The sequence below is a fragment of the Triturus cristatus genome, chromosome 5_2 (assembly GCF_964204655.1).
Source record: "Triturus cristatus chromosome 5_2, aTriCri1.1, whole genome shotgun sequence".
Taxonomy (NCBI): Eukaryota; Metazoa; Chordata; class Amphibia; order Caudata; family Salamandridae; genus Triturus; species Triturus cristatus.
This window is the reverse complement of record NC_140588.1, coordinates 43,964,441-43,980,183: the sequence shown is the minus strand read 5'-3', so window position 1 is coordinate 43,980,183 and position 15,743 is coordinate 43,964,441. Positions and strand designations below refer to the sequence as shown.

The 15,743-nt window shown below is 41.6% G+C and overlaps 1 protein-coding gene across 1 annotated transcript in view; it reads left to right on the top strand.

The window, feature by feature from the left end:
• The window catches only part of LOC146822633 (dynein axonemal heavy chain 5-like), a 971,002-nt gene that overhangs the window by 417,598 nt on the left and 537,661 nt on the right, over positions 1–15,743 (top strand). The window contains exons 45-46 of the mRNA XM_085606815.1: positions 4,862–5,051; positions 11,697–11,914. Coding sequence (XP_085462941.1) covers positions 4,862–5,051; positions 11,697–11,914 — 408 coding nt within the window. The remainder of the gene's footprint in view (positions 1–4,861; positions 5,052–11,696; positions 11,915–15,743) is intronic.

The following is a 15,743-nucleotide window of genomic DNA, read 5'->3' as shown; positions in this document are numbered from 1 at the left end:
AGCCGGGAATAGCATCGCATACTTCAACTCCATGTCTCTCAAGCGCCGTTTGATGGCCGAGAATCCCATCCGTTGCTTTTGAACCGCTTGCGTGAAGTCTGGGTAAAAGCTAACATTAGAGTTCTCAAATTTTACTGGCCCAGTCACCCTCGATGCCTGAAGGATAGCGTCTCTATCCCGAAAATTAAAAAGTCAGGCAATGATAGGCCGCGGGGGGGCACCCACCTTCGGCGCACCCCCTGGAATCCTGTGAGCCCGTTCCACGGCGAAGAACTTGCTCAGCCCCTTGGGTGCTAGATGAGTCACCACTAGATCCTCCACAAAAAGATCCACAGCAGACTCCTCCGATCGTTCGGGCACCCCGATAATATGGACGTTATTCCGCCTGGCCCTGCTTTCGGAGTCCTCAAGGCGACGATCAGTCAGGTCACTGGCGAGCTGCAACCTCCGCACCGTCGTCTGCAAAGCGGCCACATCTACCGTTAGGCTCGACGCCGCTTGAGTCAATGAGTCGACCCGGTCATTAGTTTTGGACAGGTCCGCTCTGACCAAAGTGACATCAATCAACACCGAGTCCAATTTATTAGCCAAGGTATCAAATTGCTGGTTCACAGTCGCCTTCATCTCCTCAATGGCCCCCATGACATCCAGCAGAGTCAATTCGGATGATGCGCCCGAGGCCTCCTTGGGCGGCTCAGGCGATTTACGTGATCCACTAGGGGATCCCTTTGGCTGCGCATAGCGGTCCATATTGTTGGCCTGGGAATAGGCTCCCCTCCGGGTAGACTTGGGTTTCAGCTTATCGCCGTCCACTCTCGTCGTCATCGTCGGCGACCACCAAGGTCAGCACCCTCCAGCACCCGGAGGAAGGCCAGGAGATCAGGGCCACCAACTGAAATAGGCCCGTTTACAGTTCAAGAATCAGGCTATGCACTCCGTCCTCGGCGCTGCTCACCCAATGTCCCAACGTCAGTTTCCGCAGATCAACACGAAACCGAAAGTGAAAGCACGGGGTCCGGGGCTGGCCCAGCCTGGCATGCCGCTGTTGTTCACTTCGCACCCGGACACTTCACCAACTCGAGTTCGGGACCAAGGCCGAAGAAGGCCGCAAACTTCAGATCGCCACAAAACCGGTTCCCGGAGTCCAATTTCGATTTGGAAAACGAGTGGCACCTTAGCGCAAGATCATAAACAGAAGCCCATTGAGAAAACCAGGATTATGACAGGATAGACGTGGGAGGTTGCGGAGGCCCTCGGGAGCCACAAGCCTACGCGGCCATCTTGGTTGCGCGCTAGGCTCCTCCCCCAATAAACGGTTTCTTGCCTCTATTGCATCTTGTCTTGTATTAGCCCATGAAACCTCATTCAAAGAATTTGAACAGACAATTAGAATCCTATACCAGGGAACGCTATGAGAAGTCTTGATTTCCAAGTCTCTTCATGAGCTCAAGTTGCAGTTTCCAATGCCACATCTTGAGTTGACCCCGCCGTGGTTTATACTACAGAAATAGTCTGACTGTTTGCATCGTGAGGCAACGGGCATTCATATATAGGTTGGAAATAAGATGCCAGAGGAAAGATTGAGAAGTACTTCTAAACACCAGCTTCTGTGGGACTGGAAGTCGATATGACATTGTTTTCTAAACTTAGATTTTCAGTTTCCATTGTTCTAGCAGGAATGTGATTGTCACAAAAATGGTTTTCATCCAATTAACTAGCCTTGTCTGTGTAAGTAACATTTGTGTACATCATTAGCAATGATGGTCTTCAGTGTTATTGATACTCCGACAGCACCAGATGTAAGTTTTTTCAGATAGCTATGCATGTTCACTCTATCCCTGACAGACAGTTTGCCAGAGGTAGCCCCATGGTAAAAGCCGAACTGGCTAAAGCTCGATCCGTTAATACGTGGACATACTTGAGTGGGGATCAAAGAGTCATTGGCTGGAAAGGTGTGTCTTGGGGAACATCCTTTACCTTGCAGTCACAACATCAACCTGCCTTTACCCCAACTGCGATGTTGTCACGTGCTACTTTACCACGCAAGTCGCCATAATGGCTTGCCTTTAGGGGGCACATTGTTGTACTGGTATTCGATTTGTAAGTTCAACACCTTCCCTACAGCTGCGTAAACTGGAGTTGGAATAATAATTTTTACTATTCCACTGTCCAGCGCCCCCTAAAGCAAGTTGTTGTAACGACTTGCGTGGTAAAGTATTGAGTGGTAACGTCGCAGTCAGGGTAGTGAATGTGTTGTAAAGACATGTGGGGTAAATGCATGCGGGTTATTGTCATACAACTGCGTGTCTTACCTACACGATTTGGTGTCATACGTGATGCCACCTTGTCATAGGATAGCCAGTCGACAGTTGGGCTAGGTGGAGTTCTACCGGTAGTTTGAAGCTTATTTCGATTTCACTAATGAAAACTAAAGAGAGGATGTGGCTTAATAGCTAGAGAGGCCGACCTTGAAGCTGGGGAACCAGGTTCGAGCCTGGTGGGAGGCTCAAGCATCCTGTGATTCTGGGCAAATCACTCAATCTCCCCGTGCTTAAAATCAATGTGTCTGTCAGTAATGCAACTGGGTGTTCATGTAAAGTGCTCTGATCCCTTTGAGTCGAGTTTGTGCTATAAAAAACTGGAGAAAAAAAAACCATATCATCAGCAGACATTTAAAAACAATTCATACCGTTACAAAGAAAACAGCAAGAACAACTGCAACACTCTCAGTTAAATTACAATCCATACAAAACAAACACTAAAAACTGATCAGCCCTCTCACTACAAATTTTAATAGTGGTGGAAGAAAAAAAAAATAGGAACATGAGAGAAATAAAAGTTAACGGAATAAATCTGGTTTCCATAATAATTAGAATGTTTTAATTATAAACCATGAGAAACAAAAACAATTGTCAATAAGTGACTAGAGCGCACAAGGTGAAGCGTATGAAAAGAGTCTCTTAATTCTCTATGTAACTTAAGATGTATTTCGCACGAGCTCCTAATTCAATTCTTTCTCCTCTTGTTCTTAGAGCTGCGAGAAAAACACCCTCTCTAGTATTCTGCAAACTTTTGCATAGTTAGCATCAGAAAAGTGGCAAGCAGCGTGGCCATTTCTTTAAAGCCCGTGTCTCTTAAATTGGGAACCAAAGATGTCTTTTAGAGATCAAAAGGAAGACTCAATAAAAGAGAGCAAATTAGTTGCACATTTCCAACCTACAGCTGGAGGGTGATGTTGTTTTATTTGTGCATTGTTTATACTCTATGCTAGTTTTATAGTTTCTTATGTGAAATGGGAATTCACTTTAAAGAACCTTATAAAGCTCGAATTGTAGCAATTTCTTTCCACTCAAGAGCCTCATAAATTTGATCTACAATCTCTCTTGACATTTTTTAAACTAATCTTGAAGGGCTCCTTATAGCAAAAAAGCGCGCAATTCAGCCTGCCAGAAAATATATACTGTGATTCTTAAGAGAGTACTCGCATGGTAGAGGGTAGACATGTATCACATCTTTACTAATCTCTTCGATGGCACAATTTATTTTTAATTGGTTGGGTTACAATTAAGACCTTTGACGTCTGGCTCCTGTCTTTCTAGTTGCCATAAGCCCAGTCCCTTCCATCTACACTGTTCACTTACTAATACTTAGAAAAGGGAGTCCTCTTGAGCATGTCACAATTACTGGGTACTGCCTGACTCAATCTTTGCCCATAACCACTAAAATCAGTTTCCGTCCACTAGCCCTGACTGACATGAAGTCAACGGCCCAGTGTACTGTTTTCCTTCTTGGCGCAACATTAGGCATGTAAATAAAAAAATTAAGTGAATACTTACTGGAATGTGTCTTCTACACACAATGAAATGCTTATCCATTTTCATCCCCAGTGATTGCCTTAGATTGTTCTAGATGTCTGTAGCAACCAAGGCTAGTTTAAATATCTAACTGTGTGAAATTTCACAAGCGTGGCGTGAGGAGTCTTTTGAAATTGCCTTGGTCTCGCCCTGAAGTGCTGCATGTGGTGCAAAGGTCTCAGCTCTTGAAACTCTTATAGCTGTGATTGCCCAGTGGTTGACATTTTGCTCATTTTTCAAACTTGTTAGGGTAGGGATTTCTGCGAGTATCAGCCTTCCTATGTTTGAGATGTATCTGTCATAATGCTCTGCAGAGGCCTAGTAATCTCAATGATCCATAAATCCTTTATTTGATTAAAGGTTACATAGTCCTTAAAAAATTATGTAAGTTGGGGGCACAATATCTGTGTGATTCCTTCACTCATCTTTCCTCACTCGATTTGTACATATATCTGCCAATCTACACAATACTTGGTGTTCTTTGCATTCATTATAAATCAGGGAGAGTCTAAGGAAGAACCCATACAGTTACATTAGTTCTCCATATGATTTGGCCTCATCACCCCACTGTCACCGATGCTTTTGCATTTTGCAGCACAGTGTTTGTATGATGTATTCTTCCTTAGGTTGATAACATAAGACTTATGCAGATGCTAGCCGCAGACTAATAACTGGACATGGGTTAGTATAGCATAGCTACTGGCAGTTAAAATGCGATTATGGAGTACGTGTTCGTGTACCTGAAAAAGTGACATAACACGTTATGCAAATATATTGACTTTCTTTGTACAACCACTTTAAGGTGAAGATGTACTTTTATTTCTGAAAATGATCATAAGTACTACAGACGTACATTGATGTGAGTCATTACCTCGTCCCTTTACCTGATTCCTACCACACTTCTCAGTACAATTAGCTGTACTTTCCTAATGGGACTGTCCATTTTACCCATATAATCAAATGGTTTTAACCCGCCTTTTTTTTATTCTTCTTCTTTTCCCATGCAGGTGGACGAAGACGAGCCATTGTTCATGAGCCTGATCAATGACCTGTTCCCCGGGATCACCCTGGATAAAGCTGGGTACCCTGAGCTGGAGTCCGCCATTGAAAAGCAGACTGATGAAGCAGGACTTATCAATCACCCACCCTGGATTCTCAAACTCATCCAGCTGTACGAAACCCAGCGAGTCAGACATGGTAAGTACACCACTAGAGTATTGTACGGTTCTGTGATGACCGGAGGGAGGTTTATGTGCAGTTATTACCTTAAAGGGCTCAAGGCTTTTGCGCTCATATTTTTTTCATGTCATTGAACTGGGTTGAAATGAATTGGCAGATAAAAATAGATGTGTAGAGTTTTGTTTAAAATGTTGTTTATTAACATTGTTGAGTGTGGGGAGTAGCCTGAACCACAAGGGGGGAAACCTCATGTGGCTTATACTGCCCTTTTCCTCCCTCAACATTGGTAGTAAACAGCATATTAGACTCTGCACGTCAGCATATATGGTTCATGGCTTAGCAATTCTAGGACTGGTGTTAGCTAAGCCCTTTTGATTTTAATAACATTATATATACATAGTATACTTTCAGGGCCTTTCAGCTAGTTGTCTTCACCTGTTAGTCAGCTGTTGTGCCATTCACATTTTCTTCCAACCACTAAAGCATATCACGTGGGGCAATCGGTCATCCCATTCCAGCCATTAATTAATTTGACTGTGAGTGACAGCATCCTCCCTTTCACAAGGAGTACATCTGAGCACAAAGTAGTTCCCATTATTGGCAGGACTCCATGACAGAGTGCATTTTTTAAATTGAAAAACATATTGGTGAGTGTGCCCCTGGTCCCCCAGCAATTAAGTTTACAAAGTCAGGATAAAACAAGTATTGGCAAATCCAAAAATATGGCTGGCAGCTAAGGCCAGACCTATTGGATTTGCCAGTGCTTGTTTGTCTTTTTGTTTTTTTAAAGGTATTTGGCCAAAACATGAATGCAAGGGGTCACATCTGCACAGTTAGGTAAAAATCACATTAATGAAACTATGTGACTATTAGGAGTGTTATTTCCCTGTGTAAATTCATTGTTATATGCAATCTATGATGCAGTACACGGTTTTTCTCATGTCAGTGCGTTCTTTTGTGTTAATAAGTGTGTGTACGTGTTTTATCAATACACTTGAAATAAATAATATGTTCTGTTGGACCACATGGATTTTCACTGCCACAGCATAAATGTATAATAATATTCAAGGTTCAGTTAAAAACAGTGCAAGCACACACTGATGGCCTCACACGCTTGGTTGCTATCGTTTCTTCAAGAGAGCAACATGTCACCCGCTAATTTTCATGGGGTGTCAAAGGCATGCAGATTTGTGTTTGTTGTAAAAACGTTTAATGTTCTGCTTTTCCATTATAGTTAAATAATCAATACAGTACACTAAGGCACGTGCATTCCCATTTTAATAGGGAATATTGTAGAGTGTTTTCCTATCCCAGTTTAATTTGCAACTCCTTGAAGAACGGCCAGGGAGGGGAGGGGCGAGATACCGAGCAGTGCTAACTTCACTGGTTGTGTTATCAGTAGATGTGAGCAGGTGTTTCTGAAAAGCTATACACAGCATGTACTATATGTTCATTAGAACACACTTGGCTTTGGGCAGAAGGGTCGTTGTTTCCTGTGGGGCAAATGAAGCCTTCCCACTAATAACACTGTTGAACTCTTTGCCACTGCGGACAGGTCTGGGTAGCACTGCCATGTTAGGGCGTCAATCAAGATTACATTATGGGTAGGTGCACTGGTTGGGTTGTAAAGCGTGGCTGATTCTATGAAATATACTGCTATCCAGTGATGTACAAAGATAACCCAATTTGTGACCTTGTTTGGTGGGGCTTTCATATCCCCTACAGTGCCTTTCCACATGGAGTGGTCTTTGTTGTTCAATTGTGAAAACATTTGTTTCCATTTCATTTGAGATACAAGTGAACCAAGAATTTAATTTGAAATGTTTTAGTAACTGTGATGTTCCAAATGATTCCTTAAGGATTGTACTTAGTTAAATCAGTGGTGTAGTTGTTGATCTTCTGTGGGACGTCATGTGTTAAATCAGTGGTGTAGTTGATGATCTGGTGTGGGACATCATGTGTTAAACCAGTTGTGTAGTTGATGATTTGGTGGGAGACGTCATGTGTTCATCTTCTATATTGTGTAGTATTGTAATAGCATTTATACAGTGCTTACTACTGCTGATGAGTGACTGAGCAAAAAACAACAAAAAATCTCAACCGGTCTCATTCAGAGGCAATTATATATGCATGTCTATAACATTGCAAGCACAGAAAGGAAGCCTCTCAAGCTGTAAAGGTTATTTTAGCAAAAATCATGTATTAAATACGATTCATACAAAGGAGAGAAGAGGGAGGGTTGAGGGTTTAAACTAATCATCAAAGAAAGAAGGTTACAGTTATATCAGCACTGCAAGCAGGATCAATTAGCATAAAACAGCGCTACTTCCCAACCAAAGTTAGTGGCTATTCAAGAGGTTATTAATTATTGTAAATGTGTTGGTTAATGGGTTAGTCTTGTGCACCGAGGAAACAGGATCTTTTCCTCCAGTTTTTTGTGATGAATTAGATTTATAGAAGCTAGGAATAATTATTAGAGTGAGATCATGCAAGTGAAAAAAATGGGATAAGTGAATAGGGTCTAAGACGTTAGATAACACAAAGAGAGGTTACACAGAATGGGATATTGTGATTTATGGGAGTAGGATGAGTAGATAGGTTAGAAAAAGGTTAGGTATTGTAGGAATGGTTACCCGGGAGAGTTAATGATTTATAAAGAGGGGTTGTGGTTAGTTTACAGATGTACAGTAGAGTGTAAGGCTGCAGACATGTGACAGAGTTGGGTGTATTCAGAGATACTAAGGCAGGCAGAGGCTGAAGTGTAAGGAAAATGTCATTCAAATAGAAGGTAGGAGAGAGAATTATCCCTAGCTAGGAATCAAGTTAATTTTCATTCAGGGTGTTTTTTTTGTTTGGAACATTGAGATAGGACGCAATCTGGGGAACTGAAGAGTAGAAAAGAAAGGGTGATAGTTGAGTACCTGTGGGCAGGAATAATTGATAGGTTGACATTGTTTGACTTTACTTTTTTCCCTAAATATGGGGTAATACGTTATGTGGCATGGTATGTCCAGATAACAGGTTGTTAGGTTTGTCTACTGTGAGTTTGAGGTGAGGATAATGCCTGGAGTTTGCATTAATTGATCTGTTATGTGTTTGTTTGAGAAATGCATGGGTGGCATGTTTCTTGGGTGAAGTGGTTCTCCATGATATTAGCGGTTGTTTGTACAGGCGTTCTGCTGATTTACCACTTCCTTGATCTCTGTGGGTGCTGGAGGGTATCTATCTGTAGTCAGAAAATGAGAATGTGTAAAGTCTGTGTTGGATCACACTAGGAATAACCAGATCTTAACCATCCTTCGGAACTTTAAGTGATTTTCAGTGGCTCTGAGCTTTGCAGGTAGGGACGTGTATAGTTTTGCAACTTGAATAGAGAAAGTAGTGCTGCCAATGGTTTACTTCCTATAAGCAGGAAATATAATGTATAGTGCCAGTGTGAAACATAAGTTCCTGGTTTGGAAATATTTTGTTATTTTTGCTTGAATTAATTTTATTCATTTGCTATTAATAGCTCTGCGTGTGAAGCAGAGTAGTTTACATCGTTATTCTTGCAGTGTGAAGCAAGTTTAAAGCCTTCGGGACTGGAAATATATAGATTCATAAATGTACATGCAGACGCAGTCTTGCTGCTGAATTTTGGATTCTATGTAGCCTTCTGATAGTTGAGAGTGGAATGCTGTGCATGGTCAGTTAGTGTAGTCAAGTTTGGAGAGTATAAGTGATGTTGTTGCTTGTACCTTTTGAGGAAATTAAAGATGTGGAAAAATATGCCTGTCTTTCCATTGTATAGAAAGTTGATCCTTGTGGAAGTCCTGTTTTACATAGTAAGGATTTTAAGATAATGGTGTGAGATTTGTTGTTTAGTAAAAGGAAATCCACTTGAGAGCAATGCCAGCTATGCCAACTTCTTTCATGCGAAGATGAACTATGCTATGGTGGACTAGTAATGTAGCTACATCATTTTTGTCAATTATCTTTTTTAGGTCATACCAAGTTACGATTAGGACAGATTCGGTCTATGGATTATGTCAGTGGTATTGTCATTTATGAAGTTCTCAATTTTGTCATCAATCCTCTAGCTTTAGATGTTATTGTCAATGACCGTTTGATGTCACTGGAATGGTACTGAAAAGTGAGGATGGGATTGCAGCCTTTTAAGGAGATGCATTTCCATTCTTTAGAGAGAGCTCTTGAGACCTTAAACGATCTTCAGACAAGTTAGCTCAAAAGGAGTATTTAGAAGCTAAGCGACACTGAATTAAACACAGATGCTAAGCCCATGGATATCTTAGTAGCCCATGTCTGACTTGTAACCGCTGAACTGAAATGTCCTGAATGACTGCAGCTCGGTGCTAGAAGCTAAAAAGTGGCACTTAAATTTTGAACTCGTGCCATCTTAAGGAAAGTTCAAAAGGTGAGTGCCACTTTTGGTCTAATGTGCAGTTGATGTCCAGTATTGCCTAAATATTTTGAAGTTTAGCAATAACTAAATTCCACTGTCTAAATCAAATTTAAAGTTAAACTGATGCATTTTTATAAATTAGCTTTTACATCACTGTGTGTTCTGACACCCTTGCATTAGTTTATAAATAGCACATAACCACTGAGAGATCTTTTTTCTGCATAATGAAAGGCTATGGAAAGTGTGGGTATCACATACACTACCCTGTGACTTTAACTTGATTAGCTACATATGTCAAGCTGCTCAAAAGCAATTCTCTATGTAAACTGACATCTCTCTCTTTTGTCACAGGTGTCGGTGGAAATATTTAACCTAAAATTTGAGTAGAATGTAATATATTTGCATTGTCATGAGAAACTTTTTACTAATCACGGTGGTTTGAATGTACCTCTTTTTTGGTATTTTATAACCATGTGCCTCCATACTGACCAACCATGCACAGGTACATACGTATAACACTAAGGTTGGAGGGGGATAGGACTAAAACCTTTATACCTTTTAAAACTAAAGTTGTATTGCGGCTCAGTGTATTCCAGTTTAGTAGTAACCCAAAAAGACTATGGGGTTTATTTGGAGTTTGGCGGATAGGGTGCTCTGCCACAAACATGGCAGAGTACCTTGTCTGCCAAACTGATGGTTGCCTACTTTAATTAGAGTTGGATGAATAATTATGTTTCAGCTTGCAAAGCCTCTGCTAGCTCCGCTGGCAGTTACCCTAGACTAACGGGCAGAGGGTATGGCCTAACAGCTAGAGCGGTCAACCTCACAGCTGGGGAACCAGGTTCAAGTCTCGCCAGGGACTCTCAACAACCCCACTCCTATTCAACAAGCTTAAAAAATATTTGAGTACATATAACAAGTTTTCTTTTTCTGTTGAGTACAGTATGGGGGAAAACACATACACCCAACCCATTTCCCTTTCAATTGACACATTACATTTATGCAGTATATCCTATATGTATAACTGAAAGTCTTTGGCCACGAACATCCAATGTTATCATGTAGCTCACAGGCTTCCATGCTAAACAAAGCAAACACAAGGAGATGATGGACGGAGCCCTGAAACATTTCAGACACTCACCCTCAGTCACAGATCTGAGGAACAGTGTCAAGACTGATTTGCATATGGCTGTGTATGAACTGCGGTGGCAAAGTTAGCTAAAGAACAATGATGGATTCAACCCAGATCTGTGACTGGGGTGAGTGTCTGAAAAGTTTAAGTGCTCCGTCCATCATCTCCTTGTGTTTGCTTTGTTTGCCATAAGTTGGCAGGGTATGCCCAGACGTGGGTCCCTTGCTCAGTTTGCCACTGGATTCAAGCTAGCCTGGCTGATGAGGGGTGTTACCCCGAAACCGGTCCCAGGATGCTTGTTTCCGGTCAAGGGAAGACCTGCTTGGCAGTTCGGGCTGGACTGTTCCTATGAGGCACAGGGTCAAGTCTGATTTGCATATGGCTAGGTCTGAACTGGGGTGGCAAAGTGAGCTAAAGAACAATGATAAATTCAACCCATATCTGTGACTGGGGGTGAGTGTCTGAAAAGTTTCAGCGCTCCGTCCATTATCTCCTTGTGTTTGCTTCTATGCTAAACTAGCCTTGCACTGCTAAGCCAAGACCACTCAGTTCCCCTTGTGGGCTTTCATTTAAAAAATTTTTAAAAAACGTGTTTTGAGGTGTTATATTCCAAGGATCTCAGCTAAACAAAAACAAGACTGTATATCTCAAAATACTCTACTGTGTCAAGTGAAAGACAAGAACTGGTAGCGTAATGTCATCGTGACATGGAGACAGATGCTAAAACCAGGGAAATGCAACTTTTACGTTTTGAGCATTTTCGGTGAACTATTTTTGTTTTTTGTGGGAGCTGTTCGGCTTTGGTCCTTGCAAAAAGTACAAAATCTAGGTGCATTTTGTATTTGTTTTTTTTGTTTTTAGATGAGAACGTACATTTTGCCGCATAGATTAAATCTACACAAAAAAGAAGTAGCCAGAAAGTGCATTCAGTGAATGCGATTCTTACCCATCTCGTATGCAGAAGGGCCCTTAAGGTCCTGATCTGATAAGAGCCTGAAACTGATTTTTTTATTATATAAAAACAGGTCTACCATGATCATTTATAGCAAATGAAAATCCAAGATTTTCCAATCTCCAAACTGTTTTACTTTGAAATCCAGTTCTAATGAACGTGTACGTTATTTTTAAGGTATGATGACCCTCGGCCCCAGTGGCGCAGGGAAAACAAAGTGCATTAACATCCTGATGAAAGCGATGACGGACTGTGGAGCACCACACAGGGAGATGCGGATGAACCCCAAGGCTATCACAGCCTCGCAGATGTTTGGCACGCTGGACGTGGCCACCAATGACTGGACCGATGGCATCTTCTCCACTTTGTGGAGAAAAACTTTGAAAGCAAAGAAGGTAACTTTCATGAATATGAAGCATATCCTGTCCGATTTGTCTTTTTCTATGCCCCAGTCACTGACACGCTGTCATTTGGCACAAATAGATGACACTCCTGTGAGTGTTCCGGTCTTTTTCACAACCACATCACTACACCCACTTATATATTTTTACTATGTGTAAATTAAACTGTAGTATTTCTTTATTTTTATTATGGTTATTCCAAAGTATCACTTTATAAAATTGAGTTACACCACATAAAAGTTATATGTCTCCATCGATCACAACGAATGCCTGAATGCCATGCATAGTTACAAGTCGGCGTACCATGTTACCAAGGAGTCGTAAGTCAATTATCTCCCCCTTCCTATTTCAAGAGCATCCAGTGCTAATGCCTTGAGTGTGTCAATCCCTTTCTTATTATACTTACACCCCATGTTCTCTGTGTACTGCCCCTCATTCTCACTATGCTCAATGCATTCAATACTGGTGTTGTCTGTTAATGACTTCAGAAGGTTTGGCCATATGTTATGGTCAGATATTGGCTGCTTTTTCTTCCACTCTCATCCTTTCTTACCTCAGACCCTGTAACAAGTCACATAACCATTAAACAGATGGATGCCTCTTATTCCTAATCCAGTTTTGAATACTCAGTATTTTATGCAATGTGATAACTTTTGCGGTTTCTGACAATCTAAATTTCAAATGTATACCATTTTCAGAACAGCTCCACAGAAAAATACACATACATATCAATATTGCAATTAAAACTAATACGTGTTACAATTCATAACTGATTTTAAAAAAACAAATCTGTCACAGATGTCGATTGAATCAGATAAAAACAATACTTTCAGAGCATCTGTTGGTAAAGTGCCAATCAATAAATCAATTAAAACTTTATTTGATTACAGAATCTAATCATAAAAGTCACAGATATAATAAATACAAAAAGAGCATTAAAATATCATTGAATTACAAACGTGCACCACCAACTTTAGAAAAGAGCCCACAGCAGGAAAAGCAGAAGGTTCAGACAAGATTTGCAGAAAACATGCAGCTAGTCCACATTTAGTATAATTGAATTTCTTGACTATTGGTATTAAAACCATTTTGGCAAAATTAAAATAACATTTAAATAAAACATGAAATACAAAAGTGATTGATCGGATCTCTCATTGCATGGTCACTGGCCTATATTTTCAGAGCTATATTGGCCTAAGGGAAAACACAGGAGTAGACTTGCAAAACTGATCCTGAATCTGCCCAAAAGTGATCTTTCCCATTGAGTGAACAAAAGAGAAGGCTCTATACCACTGCAATTTGTTATATGACCTATTTCCTAAACATAGGCTTTGCTGGTTCAGATAATTCTCTATCCTCTATCCGGAGGTCTACACTCAAAAAGCTATTCTTAGCCCATAATCTGTCACCCTTTTTTACGGAGTATAGATGATCAAATAGAGACTTTTAGCCCAAATTTCATGTAATCCGATGTATGTTGGACAGCCAAGGGATATCCATACATTTTTCACTGGCTAAATAATAAAGAATGCCACTGATTTAATTTACCATGCAAATTAGCCCAGGAGGTAAGCCACAGTAAAAGTAGGGCCAATTTAATAGTGTCTTCAAAATATGTTAGGCGAAAATAATCAGGGGCAACTAAAAGGTAGGCTGAGCATACAGCAGCAGAATCTATTTTCTTCCAGGTGCACAGCTGAACAGTTGGCATCGCCCTAAACCCAGGGATTGAAAGTGGAAATAGGGACACACTGAGCCTTAAAGGTATGTAAAAGTGGCTCTATTGGCGTATTACCAATATTAGAAGTGATTTTGAAAAGAGGCCATATGGATTGGCAAAACTTTAGGAGCCTTGCCGACACACAGGGATTCATTGTCGAAAATTACCCCCGCCAGGTAGGGAAACTGCGAGATGATGCTAAGGGGAGAATTACTGATGGAAATTGAGGATAACAAAGAGGTTTTCGCAACACAAACCATAGTATAACATTAAGAAAGATTTTTGATAAGGCCATGGTCATGCATAAAGTTGGCAAAACCATTCACTAAAATGTTAAGACTATTCTGCGTTCTGGCCATAATGAAGGCATCATCAGCATATAAAAATGCAGATAGTTCCCTAGTACTAACAAATGGTACATCCGGCCACATCCAACTAAGACAGAACTAAGTCTGTTTATGTACAGGATTAACACAGGAGAAGCTAAGACACAGCCTTGCCGTACTCCTCTTAACAAATTCGCAGGCCCTGTGAGTTCGCTGTTACTCCAGAATCTAGCATTTACAATAAGATCAGAATGGAGAGTGGACAGAAAATCCATGATTGGGAGATTGAGTCCTAATTCGATCAAGTTTGTCCAAAGTTTGGAGCGATCAACACTATCAAAGGTGCTCTAAATTTCCATAAAAGCTAGGTACAATGGGCAGCCTTTCGCAATAGTAAATTTCCGAATAACGAGATGTAAATTAAGAGACTACTCCACTGTATCTAGCCTGTCACACAGGATATCTCTACTCTTAGCCCAATTCAAGATTTTGCCGTGTAACACTCTATCGGATAGAGACATCTAGCCGCTGATTACTCACTTTAGAATCCTCCACAGGCGTGAGACTGGATTCGAAATTTTCACCCATAGCTCGTCCGCGTGTAGGTAGACGGTGCCCCGTGACTCTGTATCAACATCGTCCAAGGGATGTGATATCTACAAAGTCCATATAATTCTCTGCCAACATCTGTTTATCTTTTCCACGCTTGTAACGCAGATCCGGAACAGTTGGGGGGGGCGTTTTTCGGCCCATTTCAACATTTTGTCAACGAAAAGATTTTCTTTTTGCAATGTTTTCAAGGTTTAAACCCTGTGAATCTTGTGACAGACAGATGTCGATCACAGATCCTCATACCATCTGTTTGAGGTGCCTCGGAGAACACAATGACTCCAAGGAGTGTGGTTCCTGTCTGTGTCTTCTGCCAAAGACTTTGCTATAGCGTCATATAAAACTTCTCGTGGTGTGACTATCTGTGGCACTGCATTGTGCTTAGTCTTTGTCGAAGGAGCCGTTTGGGAGAGGGGCTGTCTCTGTGGAGGTCAAAGAAGGCTCCGAAGCACCAATGGTCGAAACGTAAGTTAGTTTCTGACACTGTCTCCCACCCTTCGGTTGCTGAGCATTCACAAGAGTCCACTACGCGCCTCCCTAAATATTCTGGAGCCAGGGCAGCTCTAGTCCAGATGCAGGAATATTACATTTCCCTGCATGAAGCCTTTGGCCAGCCCTCTGGTGTGCTTTCAACCCCCAACGAGGGGAGAAGTACCCTGACTGCATCTTCGCCGGCGGGGTCGCCCTAGTGACAGTTGGGTCCTCGCAATACGTTATCGGATTCAAGGCGGTGCTGGTGAACAGTCTTTGGGGGTTCACACCTTCTATATCGGCATCTGGGCAGCCAATAATGTCGGTGGCGCTGATTGATGGCGAACCCATTACTCTTTCCGACGTAGATACAATGCTGAAGCTGCACCAGGTGGCGTAGTTTTAGGTTGCTAGCTTTCCTCAATGAAATTGGCCACAGACCATGTGATGGATGTTCTTCACCAAGGTGAGATGGGTGGAGTCTTTACTCCCTTATAATAAGTCTCTATATGACCTTTTGTTAGGGGCTTCGGCGAAACCAGTATCGTGAGTTCCAGTTCATTGGGCTATAGGCATCGACCCCCATCCTGAAGACACAGTTTGTCTTGTGTGACATCCCACCACAAAAGGACTGGTGGTACAGGCTGCTACAGCTTTGCCAGACCCTAGTGTCCTTCCTTTGGTTCTACCAAATAGA